The following is an 18545-nucleotide window of genomic DNA, read 5'->3' on the forward strand; positions in this document are numbered from 1 at the left end:
AGAGACAGACAGAGAGAGAAAGAGAAAGAGAACGTATACACTTGGCTGCCCTTCATGTGGCTAAACACTCTTGTTGCCGATAACCACCAGCCACTAAGTTCCTGGAACATGAATCAGTGCTCTGAGCTCAGGAGCCTGTCGTTAACCGTGACAGAGGAGACAGCTCTGGGATAATGTGCAGCAGGCTAGCTTTTCTCTTTAATAGGGTTACCAATGGCTTGTGTGCCATCATGGCTTACTCTAGGGGCAGGGGAACCTTTTATCAGTCCCTTCCAGGTGAAAAAGTGCACCCATATAGCCACAGCTCTGGCATCACGATTGGTGTGTTTCCCTGCTCCCTGGTGTCCACTCCCATAGCCCTCATCGTGCATGGTTCCAGGTTTCGTGAAAACTTCCACATGTACAGCTGTATGCTCAAAAGCCCCCCTTCCCTGCAGTACTCTGCCCTTTGTAAATGACATGAGAAGCATGGCTGCTTGGTCTGGTTGCTTCCAAGCACTCCGAGTCTTTGTGAGTGCTATAAAGGTAAAGGTAAAAGGATCCCTGGCAGTTAAGTCCCGTTGCGGACAACTTTGGGGTTGTGGTGCTCATCTCGCTCTACCGGCCAAGGGAAATGGCGTTTGTCCGCAGACAGTTTTTCCAAGTCATGTGGCCAGCATGACTAAGTCTCTTCTGGTGAACCAGAGTAGTGCACGGAAACAGCATTTACCTTCCCGCTGGAGCAGTACCTATTGATCTACTTGCACTTTGACATGCTTTTGAACTGCTAGGTTGGCAGGAGCTGGGACCAAGCAACGGGAGCTCACCCCGTTGCGGGGATTCGAACCAGCGACCTTCCGATCGGCAAGCCCAAGGCTCAGTGGTTTAGACCACAGCGCCACCCGCATCCCCTAGGCTGGGGATATGCTGGTTCAAATGCCCAGTCACAGCAGAAATTAAGCTTGCTAGGTGGCTTTGTGACCTGTTATGTAAGCCTAATCTACCTCACAGGGTTATTGTGACGATAAAATGCAGTTGGCTAGGGGCAGGTGGACAACAACGACCCCATACCCTAATCCTGAGCTCTTTTGCAGAAAAAGATGAGATGGAAGCATTAGCACAGCAGCAGCAACAGATGCCAATGTATGTGGCTTTTTAATGTGTTATTTGATATCTGATATGTTTTAGGCGCACACACTACACACCCCATAAGGAACTGCATAGTCCAATTGGAGGAGCAAGTGCTCTGCGTTCAGACGACCCCAGGGTCGCTCTCCAGGAGGGGCTGGAAAAACACTTCTGCCAGTCAGCAAGGCAATACTCGGCTAGCTGGACCAGGATTCAGTATAAAGCAACTTTCTGGGTTCCTTTGTTTTGCACACAGAACGTGTAAGACCCAAAATCCCACTTGGATCCTACAATAACTTTGTTGTTGTTGTTTAGTCATTTAGTCGTGTCCGACTCTTCGTGACCCCATGGACCAGAGCACCAGAGCACAATAACCTTCAGAAGGAAATACTCCTTGTTCCTTCCCATGGGACATCCAAAAAGTATAAAACGATGCAGCTGCATAAGGGCATGAATAATTCCCAAAATATAATTACAAACGAGCCTCTTAAATATGTAAAAGTATGCATTCAATGAGAGGCGTGAACTTGCTTTTGCTGCGTTATCTCATTTATATTAGGTCTAACTTGAGACAAAGAAACTCTCATCTCCTCATCAACACAAATAAACCTTTCTGTTTTCTGATCTTTAATATTTGTCAGAATTGAAAATCCCTGTTCCCAGCAATACATCATGGAGAACTCTAGAAGAATAGCCAATGCTCTGAAAAGAGGCATGGGTACTGCTTCCATACTACATGGAAATCTTTAATGTTTCTCAGTGGCGTAGCGTGGGTTGTCAGCACCCGGGGCAAGGCAAGTAATTTGCGCCCCCTAACCCGTGGATTTGCGCCCCCTAACCCTAACCCCCAGATGTTGCGCCCGGTGCGGCTTGCCCCCCCTGCACCCCCCACGCTACGCCACTGATGTTTCTTTGATTGTCCCTGAATCTTCCTGCCTCACTTACCATCCTCTCCTTCCACACCAGTGTGGGGCACTGCACCCTTAAAAACCACTATAAGTTTATAGTATAGAGAAACTTCCAGCTCTGAATGGCTGGAATGTAGCCTTCTGTAGAAAGGGAAGAGGCAGATCCATTGTTCTGCCCACTTTTGCCCTTGACCCTGCCCATCCATGGGCATATGGCCCCTGGAAGGTAGTTCACAAGTGAATTTGGCCCTCGGACTGAAAAAAGCCCCCACCCCCAATGCACAGCATATTGACTAGAGGGACCGATGGTGTGACTCAGTACTAAGGTACACCCCCCCCCCCCACAGAAGACTGGGTGAGATAGGATGGCAGACTTTACTTCTGTTAACCTGTTAATTCTGTGGTTTTCTGAAGCTGTGCAGGGGTAATGATTGAGAGATTCAGCAGCTATTTTTTGCACTGGACTTGAGTGAGAATGGCCCCCAAAGCCCTGTCCTGACTGCGCTGCTGCTTGCGGCCGGGGGATAGACTGCCTCCGAGTCGGCAGGCTCTATCCTCAGCTCTTCTGTCTGGAAGATAAATCTGCACAGCGTCTTATGAATGCGGCTGAGACCCAAACATAGACCCAACTTCCAAAATAAACCCATCATCACATCTCGCGGGGATGAAATCCAAATGCGTAAATAGCGGCGGCGCGGGGTTAGTGTTTCCTTGACTGGCTGCCTCTGAAGCTGAACACCAGGATTAAGGAAGGCAGAAGGAGAGGAGGCGGGGCCACGGGATGGCCCTTTAAGGGGCCGGCCATGCGCAGGCCGTCCCCTGAGCAAGCAGGTAGAGAGCGATCGAGAGACGAGCTGCGCCTTCCGCAGTTTTGCCCGGAGAGGCGGAGAGAGCAGAGCGGAGCGTAAAAGCGCAGCAGGCATCAGCCGCCGCCGACCATCGTCCCGAAGCAGGAAAAAAAGAGGAGCCCGTAGCGACAGCAAGAGCGCAAGGCCTCCTTCGTCCGACCCCTTCCAGCCCCGGCTCGGCTATGGGGAAGATCCAGCTCTTCGAGATCCGCCTGGGCGACAGCCGCGTCGTCTACAGCCCCGGCGAGCCTCTGACTGGCACGGTCACCGTCCGCCTGGCTGGAGCGCTCCAGTACCGCGGTGAGCGAGCAAGTAGGGAGGGAGCGCCGGGCGCAGGGGAGGGGGACTCCGTTTCCCACGTCCGTTCCACTACCCTCTCCATGTCTTCCTATTCCCATTAACCCTCTGCGCGAAGCCTGCTCGCGAATAGGTGCAGGGGTTCACAGCTGTCGGGACACTTTTTTGGGTGGGTGGGTGGGGAGGAACCTTTCCACCTGTCGTCCATCTTCTTTCACTCTCTAAGCCCCCTTGCAATTAGGTGCCGAGGCTCACAGTCGCGCCAGGATTACTTTCTTCTTCCCACTTTCTTTCGTGGGGGAGAAAGAGGAGTGGCTTTGATGTGCGCGCAGCGGGGGGAAGTTTAATTACGGTTGAGGAAAATATCCTCTGTCTATGCTCAGGAACTGTATTGTATCTTTGCCTGGTTTGAGCAGCGAGACTTGATTTTGGGGCGTTGAAGGAGGCCTTAACGTCAAATAAGCCACACCCCACAACTACCTGTCTGAAATGATAACTTTTTTTCTGTTGTCTGTGGCTCTGTCTCCCTCTGCCCCATGTCTTTGCTGCCATGTAGGTGTAGTTTTCTCTGTCTCTTCTATAGACCTATGGTGGTAAAAATCTTAACCCCACCCAGATCCGCTGAAGTGGTGGGATGAATCTTAAAATACTTTAGGACCTACATTTTTATTATTGTAAGTTGTTTTAAACTGTCGTTGACATTTTGTTTTAGTGTTATAACCTGCTCTGGAACCCTTGGGTTAAAGGCAGGTAATAAATTAATAATAGTAATAGCCACACACAAGGAACCCCCCCCCCCAATTGTCTGGCTAACTCTTCAGCATTCTTTCGGAAAGGAGTGCCCCAGAGGCTTAACTCCTGAGTGAGTGGTCAGTTCTGGTAAAACTGCTTTCTGTATGCTTTGCCTTGTGACGTGATTGTGTTAGGAGCTTCTGAACATGTGGAGAGTGCTTCAAGTTCTTAGTGCTTGAGTAATCTTAAGCATCTGAGCTTAATGGGCTCAATGCTTCCAGATTTGGTGGAGTAGGAGAGTGACAGGCACCCCAGAACTCTCTTAGTAGAACCTAAGTGTGTTCAGCACAGTTAGGGAGTTTGTGTGAACTGGGGTGGGGAGTGGTCTTCTGGAAGGGGACAGTGTTCTGTTTGGTTTAAGGCGGGGTAGGCAGGAGGCAACCTGTGGCCCTTCAGATGTCACTGAAGTCCAACTCCCACCAGTGCCAACCAGCATGGCTAGTAGTAAAGGATTATGGGAGCTGTGGGTCAGCAACATCTGCAATGCCACAGGTTTCCCCACATGTATAAGAAGCAACCCTGAGCATTCTGAAATCTTGGTTGCAGGGGAGACAACTTTTTCTCTATTCAGCTGAGCCAGAATGAATAAAAAATACCAAAAGTCCAAGTTGCATCCCTCCTTGTTGATGGTTGACTAAGGTCACAATCCTGTGCATGCTTACCTGAGAGTAAGCCCTACTGAGCATAAAACAACTTGTTGTAGACATGTATAGCATTGCTCTATCTGTGGCATAAACGCTGGACAAACCTTTTTCTGCACAAGGAGAAAAAGGCTGGGTGAGAGATATTATTACATTGACATCTTGAATTTTATGGCTTCCCACCAACCTTGCACAATAGGTGGGTGACTGGACCATAGTGACTAGGTGAGTTTTGTTCGGTGAGGATTTGAACCCAGGTCTCCCTAGCTCTGATCCAATGCTCTTAACCACTACTCCAGAGGTAGCCAATGTGCCCGCCAGATGTTGCTGAAGTGCAACTCAACCTTGACCATTGGCTGCGCTTGACTGGGCCTGATGGGAGCTGGGAGTCTGGAAACATCTGGCAGGCACCAGTACACCACTAGCTACTCCTGCACTATTCGACGCATGACTAGCCTGTGGAGGCAGAGTGACTTGCTGTGCCCTTTGTGTGGATGTGCATAATGTGTGAAATGTATGTAGCATTGACATCTGGAAATTGGAACATATGGTGGACTTGGATAAGCAGGTTAGGCTTGGGTGATGTGTAGCCAGGTGGTGGTTGGGGAAGGTGTAGAGCAGAGCTTTCCAAACTTTTCATGTTGGCGACGCACTTTTTAAGATATGCATCATTTCGCGACACAGTAATTCAGTTTTACTAGCAAACCAGAGGTTAAACTAACCCCTTCCCAGCCCTAGAAGGGAGTGTGAGGAACATTTGCGTGACACACCTATGCACTGCAGCCTGACACATTAATGTGTCGCGACACACAGTTTGGAAAGCTCTGGCACAGAGGAACCTGGATAAAACATATGCCTACTTTGGGAGTGGATTTGGAAGTAGATTTCCTTCAACTGTGTGGATCTGCAAGGTGGGGATTGAAGCTTCCAGTTTTCTTGTTTTCAACCCCTCCCAATGAGATATAATGCCATGATATTCATCAGCAGGTAGGGAAACTTCTACCAGCCTGAGGTCTGCATTCCTCTTCTAGGCAGTGTTCCAAGGGTTGCATGACAATGGCAGGCACAACCAGAACCCAAAAGTAAATGGAACAATGGCTTGTACAGTAGGCTGTAGTACACCAAAACCAAGATCAAGTTCAGTCTATGATTTTTATTATGATGACCTACCCTTTAGCAGCAGGTCCCAGGGCAGGTTAGATTAATTTAGAATTCAGCAGGAATGGGGTGAGCCTTGAAGTCACATAGTTCAGGTTTGTCTGCATATACACACAACCTTCCATTCTTCAGTCATGCAGAAGCACTCAAGGAGGACACAAAGTGGGAGTGGAAAGGGGTGTGGTCTGGGAAGAGGGGGTGTGGCTTGCAGAGAAGGCGTGGCCTAGGAAGAATCCCAAGGGCCACATCTGGCCCTCTGGTCCTGAGATTTCCCCCTTCCTGATATTTGTAGTGCAATTCTTGAGCGCGCAAAGTGATTTTCTTATATCTCCAGTTATTCTCACAGTAGCCCTCTTAGGTAGGCTGATGATATTAACCACATAGTGCAGCTTGTATAGGTTGGACTTGAGTTGTTATTATGTTATTATTATTTATTAAGCTTATATACAGCCCTGTACCCATGCACAAGATAAAATCACAATATAAAAACGCAAAATGCATAATCAAAATAAGGCAGCTCAGTGAAGTCTCTGTTGGAGGTGAGGTTCCAATGGGGGGGGGGGCGTCCTTCTTCATCATACACAGCAAATACTTCCACATGCTTACTGGGGGAGTAAGTCCCCCTGGGGCTTAGTAAGTTGACTTGGTATAGCTCAACCTCAGCATGTTTACTCACAAGTAAGCCCCTCTAAGTTCAATGGGAATTCCTAGCAGGTGTACTTCAGAGTGCAACCCTAATATCTCTTGGCCACCTTTGTTAGAACTTTTTTTGCAAAATGTACCGTAACCTATATTTCTTCTGAGTATGCTTAGTAACTGAGATGGTAAGTATCATTGCAATACCCTTGCGAAGAAGTAGGATAGACTGAGAGGTGGTGATTGGCCCAAGGCCACCCAGTGAACTTCAAGGCTGAGTGGGCAATTGGACCTGGTGTGACACTCTAACCGGAATGGCCCATGGTCAGAGAGGATGAGAATTTTAGTACAGCAGCCAGCTGTGCTGTGGTCTGTTGTCAGAGACCTGTTGCTATTTCTGCAGCAGCGCCCCTGCTTCTAGCATTCTAGAACCGCTCCATCAGCATGAAAGGGGGACTTTTTAGGCACTGTGTACTCCAAATCAGGATGCAGGTGGTCTCGGGATGCGGGTAGTGCTGTGGTCCAAACCACAGAGCCTAGGGCTTGCCAATCAGAAGGTCAGCGGTTCGAATCCTCGCGACGGGGTGAGCTCCTGTTGCTCAGTCCCTGCTCCTGCTAACCTAGCAGTTTGAAAGCACGTCAAAGTGCAAGTAGATAAATAGGTACCACTCTGGCAGAAAAGTAAATGGTGTTTCCGTGTGCTGCTCTGGTTCAGCAGAAGCGGCTTAGTCATGCTGGCCACATGACCCGGAAGCTGTATGCCAGCTCCCTCGGCCAATAAAGCGAGATGAGCGCTGCAACCCCAGAGTCGTCAGCGACTGGACCTAACGGTCAGGGGTCCCTTTACCCCTTACTCCAAATCTAAGTATTTAGGATTACTGAAAACACAAGGAGCTCCATTTTCAAGAGCATGGCATGCAAGTTCTTTTAGGTAAAATGGAACTCCAAAGGAATCACAGTTCAAGTCATTCTGAAAGAAGATATTGGATTACATGCCTACTGCCCCAGAAAATTATTTTCTATGAAACATTCCAAAATTACACCAAGCTTAACTCTGCATTGTCATTCAAGGCACTGACAAGAATACTGCCCTATGCCAATTATAGTGTACATAGTGTATTTAGAAATGTATAAGGCGCTGGGAGTATAAACTTCACACTATGATTTGGGCAACCAGAAACCATGCACTTGCAGAGCTGGGAGAGTGTTTCCTCTTGGATGTCCCAGTGTTGTCTCTAGGTCAACACTAAGTTTTCTTTCCAGGTAGGGAACCTTTTCCAGCCTGGGTGCCGCATTCCCTTCTGGGAAAGCTTCCGAAGTTCAGTGGTGGGTGGGGTCAGAGGCAAAAGTGGGTGGAGCAACTAATGTAAATCATTTAATGCACAGTAGCCAAAATTCTACACTCACTTGCATACCCTTCTCCATCCTTCATCCAGACAAGGAAGAAGCATGATAAGAATTCAGGGACATACAGTGGACGCTCGGGTTGCGAACGTGATCCATGCAGGAGGCACATTCACAACCCGCAGCATTCGCAACCCACAGTGTCACATCTCCGCACGTGCGGGTCATGACTCGGTTCTTCTGCACATGCGCAAAGCGTCGAAACCCGGAAGTAACCTGTTCTGGTACTTCCGGGTTTGGCGCGGTGCACAACCTGAAAACACGCAACCTGAAGCGTCTGTAACCCGAGGTATGACTGTATTCCAGCCAGTCAAAAACACTGAAAAAAAGGGTGAGGCATGTGACCTAGGGAAAGTTCTGAGGACCAAATAGAGAGGTGTGGAGGACCACAATGGGATTCTGGGTCTCTCTGTTCCTTATCCCTAATGGTCCCTGGGTCTGAAAAGGTTGAAGATGACTGTCCTGCAGGATACATTCTTGGTTGTGTCATTGTAGGATAGAACGCTGTTCAAAGCTACGGGACAAGGATAACTGTGACTTTAAAGATGAATGGGAACCCTTTAGAAAGTATCTGAAGACGCAACAAAACGAACTGGACTCCTTGGCTGGCTTTGAATAAACATTCACAAACTTTTTATTGATAATAATCAGCTAAATAGTTTGAGGATCTATACAACTTTGTAACATGCAGAAAACAGCATTCTCAGAGAAATCAAAGACTGGAACTGAGGGAAACCAGGGGGTGGGGGTGGTTGGGTTTTGTGTGGGAGGGAGGGGGGAAGGAGGAAAAATTGGGGGGGGAATAAGGGTGATATGTTTCTGGATAATTTGTTTTAATTTTGAATATTTTTTTTTAAAAAAGGATGTTGTTCAAAGCTTAGGGTGCATCGCTCTACTTCCTTACTTTTAAGTGTGTTTTGGGGTCACCCCAGGTTTAATAAGATGGAACTAATAAACAGGCTCTGACTGAAGATCATTCTTCTGCATTGCACATGGGACAGGTCCTCAATCATGGAGGTGTATTGGCTATGGGATTGTTAGGTCATATAAGCATCAACCTCTTATTGAGCCTCTGTACTTGTACTCTGTATTCTTGTTATTTCTGAAATACATGCAACAGGCAAACATAGACAACAGCAATCATATTACGGCTGATCCCTAAATGGGGATGCATGGAGAAAATAACAGTCTTGAAAGGTATCAGACATGTATATTCATTTCTTAAATAAGTCTCTCCACAGGTTATAGCAGAGAGCGTGCTTTGTTTTGAACTTTTGTGGGAATCTGAAATGGGGAGCTAATAACCCACTTTGGCCTTGTGAAAAGTGAACTATTTTGTTGTTTTTAAAGTTGTCCACTTGTTGGAGTTAGGTGACTTGAAGGCAATTCTCTGTAGTTAACAGATAAAACAGTGCTATTTTATATATATATATATATATATATATATATATATATATATATATATATAGCAAAAAACCAAAACCACCATATCCTCTTGAGTTTTCCTCTACCCCTATAAACAGGTGGAAAACCTGTGGCTCATCAGGTGCACAAAAATATTAAGATTTGATTGGCAATTTTGCTGATGATTTTATAGTTTATATTCTTTTTGTAAATTGATTTGAGATATTTATTATTTATTTATTTTTACAACCAATTGGCATATAATTGTATGAAACAAACAAACCGAAAATCCACATGGCTGGGGGAATACCTTGAATTTTCCAGAACTCTTCATCAGGTGTGATCAAGGTTGGAGAGCCTCAGTTCCAGGGGCCAATTGTGGCATTTCCAAACCTTTCTCTTTGGCCCTGGGATGCACCCCAGGACACCATCATCATCATCATCATCATCATACCCCGCCCAGCTGACTGGGTTGCCCCAGCCACTCTTGGGGGCTGTGGAGATGCCTTATGCTTTTCTGGAAGGAGGATGGTGAAAGTATATATTTAGCTGGTGGTGAAGCCATCGCTGTCTGTATCTTGGGTTAAGAACATAAAAATAGCCCTGATGGAGTAGGTCAAAGGCCCACTTAGTTCAGCCACCTGTCCTCACAATGGCCAACCAGATGCCCCAATGGGAAGCCTGCAAGCCAGACCTGAGGGAAACAGCAGCTTGTGATTCCCTGCAACTGGCATTTAGAGGCATATACTGTATTTACCAGGGGAATGCGGGTGGCGCTGTGGTCTAAACCACTGAGTCTAGGGCTTGCCGATCGTAAGGTCAGCAGTTCGAATCCCTGCGACAGGGTGAGCTCCCGTTGCTCCGTCCCTGCTCCTGTCAACCTAGCAGTTCAAAAGCATGTTAAAGTGCAAGTAGATAAATAGGTACCGCTCTGGCGGGAAGGACTGCTCTGGTTTTGCCAGATGTGGCTTAGTCATGCTGGCCACATGACCCGTAAAAACTGTCTGTGGACAAACATCGGCTCCCTCGGCCTGTAAAACGAGATGAGCACCGCAACCCCAGAGCCATCTATGACTGGACTTAACCGTCAGTGGTCCTTTACCTGTACCTTTTTACCGTATTTACACAAATCTAATGCGCCATCGAATCTAATACACACCTCAGTTTTCAAAGCCTTGAAACCAAAAAAAGTATTTGCTGGCAAATGTAAACGCGTCCTCAAATCTAATGCACACCCTAATTTTCATGACATAATTTGGCCAAAAAAGGTGTGCATTACATTCGAGTAAATATGGTATACTGCCTCCAGTACTGGAATTGGTCCACAGCCATCAGGAATAGTAACCATTATCCTCCTCCATGGGTTTGTGTAACCCCACCCCCAGTCCTTTGCTAAAACCATCTTAAGTTGATGGCAATCACCTACATTCTGTGGCAGCAAATTTCCAGTTTATAATTCTGTGTTGTGTGAAGTATTTCCTTTTGTTTGCCCTGAATCTTCCAATATTCAACTTCATTGGATTAGTGCAGGTTCTAATACAATGAAAAAGGTGTGTGGGGGATGTAACTCTGTCCAGTTTTATGTACCTCTGTCTTGTCTCCTTACTACCTTTTTATACAGACTAAAAAAGCCCCAACTGTTCCTCGATCGGGAGTTCCTCTCACCCAGTGATTATCTTGGCTGCCCTTTTCTGAATCTTTTTTTCCAGCCTTACAATGTCCTCCTTGAGATTCAGTGACCACAGCTGTACACAGGATTCAAAGTGTGGTTGCACCATAGATTTGTATAATGGTGTTGCAATATTAGCAGTTCCTTTTCAATCCTAACGATCCCTTACATGGAAATTGTCTTTTCGGCAGTGGCTGTGCAGAGGACCAGCATTTCTGCCAAGCCACCCGCTTAACACCATAGCCCCAATATATTTCCTGGTGAGTCACACTGCCTTTTGCAGACCCTATCAGTGTATATGTGAAACTGGGGTGTATTCCCCCCCCCAGCATGCATTGCTCCACACTTCCTTACATTGCATTGCATTGCATTTGCCTCTTAATGCCCATTCACGCAGTCTGGAGAGAGCCTTTTGGAGCTCAACACCAGGACAGTTACGTATATGTTGGAAAGCACAGGTCTCAGTAATGATTCTTGGAGAGGAATCATCATCCCTCCTTTGTAGGCACCATTAACCATGCTGGTTGGGAGCTGGGAGTCAGATATAATGGAGGGGCCCTTGATATGGCCGGCTGTAATGACAGATAAGGCTTTCTCAGTAGTCACACTCAAGGTAGAATATATTTCCCTTTTGAGTCTGGATGGCTTCCTCTTTAACTGCCTTCCAAAGGCTAGTGAAAGCAGTATTTGTAGTAGATTTTGCCCTGCCGGGCATATCACCATCTTTTTATCTTAGAGTTTCGTTTTTAATCAGTTTTGCCTATTCATGTTCTGTATTGTATGGTTTTAAAAAATATGTGTGTGTGTATATATGTGTTTGCTTTTATAACGATGCTGTGAGTTTAACTGTTATAAGCTACCCTAAGTGATGCATCTGCGTTAACAGGGTAAAATTTTACAAAGATACACATATATTGCATTTATATCCCACTTTTCTTCCAATGAGCTCAAGGTGGCATACATGATTCATCACAACCCTGGGGGGGGGGGAGGTTAGGCTGAAAGACAGTCACTCACAAGAGGTTACCCAGTGATCTTCATCATGGCTGATTGGTGATTTGAACCCTGGTCTCCCAGTTCCCAGCAGGGGCCTGTAACCACCATACCACTGGCTAATAAATCGGTAAATACCCTGGGGATGTTTCCGTACCACAAATCTACATGAGTTGTTCTGCCTGGCTTTGCATCTGGCCCACCCACAACTGGCATCTGGCTCCTGAAAGGTTTCCTAGAAGGGCATGTTGCCACAGACCGAAAAAAGTTCCCCATGCTCTAGATTTGGAGCAATATGAATGGGCTTCTGAGTGCTCAACTGGCTAACGGGAACCAAGGAACCTTTATAAAGCAGGCTGCCAACTGAGGCAGGGAGCCAGGACCACCCTCTTCTCCTACACAGGGATGGCCTTGGACAAATGCAGATGCCTTGAAGTTGGGAAGGGACTGTTGACTCAGCAGCTCCTGGAACATCTTGGTCTTTTCTCAGGCTGGGGGCTGCAAAAACAAGGGAGCGGGCTGGCTTTGCCTCTTTCAGTATGCTATGTTCTGTTTCTCTCTCTAGGATCAGAGCTGTGAATATTAACACTTTGGGTGGTGGTGCTGGTGAGAGAAATTCTCTTGGGTAGGCTTGGTGAGAAATCGCCAAAGCAGGCAAGAGAAGCCCTCACCTCATACCCTGGCTTCAGATTTTTGCATTCAGTTTGCATTTCTGCCCTGCCTTGTAGCATAGACAGAGACGGCAGCCTTGGCCTGAGGGCATGCATGGGGGAGCTGAACCCCTGTCCCAACCCAGCATGGTTCATGCCTCTTGTCGCAGCAGCTAAGGCAGTGTCTGGTTGGCTAGGGTGAGGTGTGCCAAGTTGCCTTGGCGGTGGTGTGTGTGTATATATGAAGGTGTTTTGGAAAGAACACCCAAACAACTGCCAACTTTTTGGGGGTGGGAATGCTGACATTGCTTTTGTAAATAGTTTCTTAACGCTGCCTGTGGCAATTATTCTGGAGTAAGAGCTAGCAAGGGGACATGGGTGGCGCTGTGGGTTAAACCGCAGAGCCTAGGGCTTGCCGATTGGAAGGTCGGTGGTTCGAATCCCCGCGACGGGGTGAGCTCCCGTTGCTCAGTCCCTGCTCCTGCTGAACCTAGCAGTTCAAAAGCACAATAGTGCAAGTAGATAAATAGGTACCGCTAAGGCAGGAAGGTAAACGGCGTTTCCGTGCACTGCTCTGGTTTGCCAGAAGTGGCTTAGTCATGCTGTACGCCGGTTCCCTCGGCCAATAAAGCGAGATGAGCGCCACAACCCCAGAGTCATCCGTGACTGGACCTAATGGTCCGGGGTCCCGTTACCTTTAAGAGCTAGCAAGAAATTGGTAGCAGATTCCACTTTTAATACCTCACCTCTTCTACCCATGATCCCTTGAGCTGGAACAAAGGCCTTATGTCAAGTCAGACCACTGGCCTCTCTAGGTCCCTCTATACTGACTGGCATCGGATTTCCAGGATTTCAGACAAGAGGTTTCTCCCAGCCCTACCTGGAGATGCCAGGGATACCTGTGGGGGGGATGAGTGTTCAGACCCCTGGGCCCTCACTTGTGGGGTGTCTCAGGGTTCCATCCTCTCCCCCATGCCTTTTAATATCTACATGCAGCTGCTGGGAGAGATCATCAGGGGGTTTGGACTGGGTGTCCATCAATATGCAGATGATACCCAGCTCTACCTCTCTTTCAAATCAGAACCAGTGAAGGTGGTGAAGGTCCTATGTGAGTACCTGGAGGCGGTTGGAGGATGGATGGCGGCTAACAGATTGAGGTTGAATCCTGACAAGACAGAAGTACTTTTTTTGAACAGGGGGCGGGCTGGTGTGGAGGACTCCCTGGTCCTGAATGGGGTAACTGTGCCCCTGAAGGACCAGGTGCGCAGCCTGGGAGTCATTTTGGACTCACAGCTGTCCATGGAGGCGCAGGTCAATTCTGTATCCATGGCAGCTGTCTACCAGCTCCACCTGGTACACAGGCTGAGACCCTACCTGCCCGCAGACTGTCTCACCAGAGTGGTGCATGCTCTAGTTATCTCCCGCTTGGACTACTGCCATGCGCTCTACATGGGGCTACCTTTGAAGGTGACCCGGAAACTACAACTAATCCAGAATGCGGCAGCTAGACTGGTGACTGGGAGCGGCCACCGAGACCACATAACACCAGTCTTGAAAGAACTACATTGGCTCCCAGTACGTTTCTGAGCACAATTCAAAGTGTTGGTGCTGACCTTTAAAGCCCTAAACAGCCTCTGCCCAGTATAACTGAAGGAGCGTCTCCATTCCCATCATTCTGTCCAGACACTGAGGTCCAGCGCCGAGGGCCTTCTGGTGGTTCCCTCATTGCGAGAAGCAAAGCTACAGGGAACCAGGCAGAGGGCCTTCTCGGTAGTGGCGCCCGCCCTGTGGAACGCCGTCCCATCAAATGTCAAAGAGATAAACAACTACCTGACATTTAAAAGACATCTGAAGGCAGCCCTGTTCAGGAAAGTTTTTAATGTGTGACATTTTAATTTTTTTTAAAAAAATCTTTTTTCGAAGCTGCCCAGAGTGGCTGGGGAAGCCTAGCCAGATGGGCGGGGTACAAATAATAAATTATTATATAATTATATTGAACCTGGGATCTTCTCCATGCAAAGCGGGTGATTTGTCACTGAGCTGCAGTTTAGGAAGGTTGTTGGCAAACTGGAAAGATAATAAAAAATCTGGAAACCAAGCCTTATGAGAAAAAGTTGAAGGAGTTGCGTATGTTTTGCCTGGAAAAGGGGGAGACAGAGGAATTATTATCGATAGCCTTTTTCCAATGTCCCAAGGGCTTTCACATGGAAGATGGAGCAAGCTTGTTTTCTCCTGCTCTGGAGGGTAGGACTCAAGTCAATGGCTTCAAGTTACAAGACAAGAGATTCCAACCAAACATCAGGAAAAGCTTTCTGACAGTAAGAGCTGTTTGGCAGTGGAGTGGTCTCCCTTGGGAGGTGGTGGACTCTCCTTCCTTGGAGGTTTTTAAGCAGAGGTCATGGATGGTTTAGCTGAGATCCCTGCACTACAGGGGGTTGGACTACATATTCCTCAGGGTCCCTTCCAACTCTACAATTCTATGATTCTAAGACTTTTGCTGCAGAAAGGTTTGTGGTTCTCTGTGCCCAACCCCAAAAGAAATCGATGGCTAGGACATTTGGGTAGTCGGTGGAGAATTAGTGTGATGTCCTAGGATGTGGAAACTTGTTGAAAGCTGTATTTAAATGGGGGGGGGGGTAGCACTCAAACATGTGACTTGCTCCACCTGCATTCTAAAGTAGGGTTGTACCACATGCTCTGTTTCTGATTGTATGGGCCCGCTTGCTTGTGCATCATCTGAACACGGTGCTAAGCTGATGGGGCAGCAACACTTAAACATTCTGACGGTGGGGGAGGAATTTGTGATGACTTCACTCATGTTTACCATTGGTGACTCATGAACATGCATGGTGTGTGAATTGGACCTTGGAACCTGTGGCAGAAGAGTGACTCAGCTGCGCCCAAGTTTCCAAAGGTGCTTACAGGTGTGGACGTTGAACAGTGTCCCAATTATTGCTGCTCTCCTTTAAGCTGTGAGTGGAATAGCTACTCTAGTTCCATATTTCTTTAATTCAAATAACAGCCTTCCCCTCATTAATTTTACTGGACAAGCCAACAGCTATTGCTAATTCACGTTCAGTGACACCTATATTTTCAGTTTGACTTGTGTTATGTTGTGTACCAGCATTCTCTGGTCCTAACAACCAGTCCTTTTTTTCTGGGGGTTCTCGAGGGTATGCAGTCCCCCCCCCCCATGTTAAAAGTGCCACACTTACTGTAACAACTTCATGGTACCAGCACCTTTTCCCCCTTAAAATGAAACAAAAACAAAAACACCACTGCTAACAATGGCATCCAACTAATGATTCCCCACCCCACCCCCATCTGCACTGAACAGGTGAATATGAGGGAGATGATTTGCTCATGATGTCTTGCAGAAAAAAGGGAGCCTGGCAATTCTGTGTTGAGTGCCCAGTGTAGAAGTAAACCTAGACTGTGGGTGGGGAACCTCAGGCCCAAGGGCCAAATGCAGCCCTCAAGGCCTCTCTGTTTGGTCCTTGGAACTCACACCTCACCAACCTGGCTTTGCAACCTGAGAGCTCTTTTGCCTGTCTGGAATGTGTCCTTGAATGCTGTGCTTGCTGGCCTGGGTGGAGAATAAAGAGGGGTGTGTGTGCATGCATTTGCATAGAAAGTAGCCGACTGTACAAAGGTGAAATTTACATCCCTTGCTCAACCCATTTTTGTCTCTGACCCCACCCGCCCTCAGGCACTGAAAAAAAGACTTGAAAAGATTCTCCAAATCACCAGTCATCACAATTGGGGCAGGATAAGAAACTGCACTCCATCCTAGCTACATGAACAGGCCTATGAGTGTGTACAAAACAGTTTCCTTCAGACGTGCAAGATAATCGAGGGTGGCTGGGGAGCTTGATCTGTCCTGGTGCTAGGAACTGATAATAGGAGTAGATGGGTGTGTGTGGCGGGGTGTGTGTGTGTTTTTCTCTTTAGAGCAGTGGTTCCCAAACATTTTTGGGCCACCGCTTCTTTGGTTGCACAAACTCATCCCTAGTGTCCTCTACCCTATAAAAAGCATTGTTCAGAATAGCAGCTTGCATGACCTACTAAAGAAGATAGCAACACAAGATAATACCGTATTTTTTGCCCTATAAGACACACTTTCCCCCCCAAAAAAGTAAGGGGAAATGTGTGTGCGTCTTATGGAGTGATTGCAGGCTGCACGGCGAAGCCAGAAAAGCGAGAGGGAGCGCTGTTCTAGCTTCTGGCTTAGCCGCGTGAAGCCTCTTCAAGGCTTGGGGAGCCTTCATCCCTCTGCCTTGAGGAGGCTTCACACGACTCTTGCTGGCGGTGGGGGAAGGGACAGAGGGCTGCCCCTCAGTCCCTTCCCCCACCACCCGGAAAAGTGACGGGCTGCCCTTCTCCCTCCTGGGGAAAAGCCTGCAAGCCCCGCACATACGCTCCTCGCAGCTTGTGAAAGGGAGCACTGAGCAGAGCCTGGGATGCACACAGGCTGTGCTCAGCGCTCCCTTTAAAGAATTTTTTCCCCTTGCATTCCCCCTCTAAAAACTAGGTGTGTCTTATGGTCAGGTGCGTCTTATGGAGCAAAAAATACAGTACTAAACAATAACCAATAATCGGAGATTTATTCAAAATTCAATTAAAACTATTCAGTTTAATTAACTCAACAAAACTGATGAACTTGACCCAGTCATACCAGCTTTTCAAAGTCTGATAGTCACATTTCCAGTGCCCTCTTGCTGCCCCCTTGCCTTTTAGCTCCCCACCCCACAAGGTAATCCTACTGTCCCCCATGGGGCAGTACCACCCCTTTCGGGAACCAATGCTTTTAGACCTTTGTGACTTCTAATGTCATGTTGGATTAATGTTTTGTTGTTAAAGCTGCACAATGGTGTCAGTGGAGCCGTGGTGTCTTGCAGTGTTGGTCCTGCTGTTTGAAGATAATCTCTCTCCCATTTGCTCAGTGGATTCTGAAAGGTGGGGGGAGCTTAGGCAGAGAAAGAGAAGCCAAACATCGAAGCTGGTCAGCAGATCTGTTCTGCGATTGCGCCCTGTCCCTTGTGCTCAGCTTCAGTTTGTTATTTTGCTGAGATTTGAAGTGGGTGAGTGTGAAATCTTAAGCTTCTGGCTGCTCATTGCAATCTCACAAAACCCCTCCATGTCTTGTGAATGCTGGTCATCCAAAGAGAAATGAGTTCATTAAAATGGAGTAATAGCAACTTAATATTGAGGCATTGCAGGACTAGACAATTTATTCTGTCAAAGAAGTGGCAAGTTTTTAGGGAACTAAGAGTGCATTAGATTAATCGGCTCCAGTCCACCAAAGCTGGTGCCACAATAAATTGCTGTGTGTTTTTAAGAGTGTTTTATGGGTCCTCATTGTTAAGCTGCCATTTCTCATGTTTTTATCTACTCTACTCTCATTTGACTGCAGCTTAAGATTTATTTAGAATCATAGAATCATAGAGTTGGAAGAGACCACAAGGGCCATCGAGTCCAACCCCCTGCCAAGCAGGAAACACCATCAGAGCACTCCTGACATATGGTTGTCAAGCCTCTGCTTAAAGACCTCCAAAGTAGGAGACTCCACCACACTCCTTGGCAGCAAATTCCACTGCGGAACAGCTCTTACTGTCAGGAAGTTCTTCCTAATGTTTAGGTGGAATCTTCTTTCTTGTAGTTTGGATCCATTGCTCCGTGTCTGCTTCTCTGGAGCAGCAGAAAACAACCTTTCTCCCTCCTCTATGTGACATCCTTTTATATATTTGAACATGGCTATCATATCACCCCTTAACCTCCTCTTCTCCAGGCTAAACATGCCCAGCTCCCTTAGCCGTTCCTCATAAGGCATCGTTTCCAGGCCTTTGACCATTTTGGTTGCCCTCCTCTGGACACGTTCCAGTTTGTCAGTGTCCTTCTTGAACTGTGGTGCCCAGAACTGGACACAGTACTCCAGGTGAGGTCTGACCAGAGCAGAATACAGTGGCACTATTACTTCCCTTGATCTAGATGCTATACTCCTATTGATGCAGCCCAGAATTGCATTGGCTTTTTTAGCT

General features: G+C 47.4%; 1 protein-coding gene across 2 annotated transcripts in view; it reads left to right on the forward strand.

The window, feature by feature from the left end:
- Positions 1–2741: 2741 nt before the first annotated feature.
- The window catches only part of ARRDC1 (arrestin domain containing 1), a 53532-nt gene continuing 37728 nt past the window's right edge, over positions 2742–18545 (forward strand). Inside the window, exon 1 of one of the 2 annotated variants that reach the window (XM_083485978.1) lies at positions 2742–3163. In XM_083485978.1, coding sequence (XP_083342104.1) covers positions 3046–3163 — 118 coding nt within the window. In that variant the 5' untranslated portion in view covers positions 2742–3045. The remainder of the gene's footprint in view (positions 3164–18545) is intronic. The other variant, XM_083485977.1, reaches the window with a different exon arrangement.

The sequence above is a fragment of the Podarcis liolepis genome (assembly GCF_965112155.1).
Source record: "Podarcis liolepis genome assembly, chromosome: Z".
NCBI classification, from domain to species: domain Eukaryota; kingdom Metazoa; phylum Chordata; class Lepidosauria; order Squamata; family Lacertidae; genus Podarcis; species Podarcis liolepis.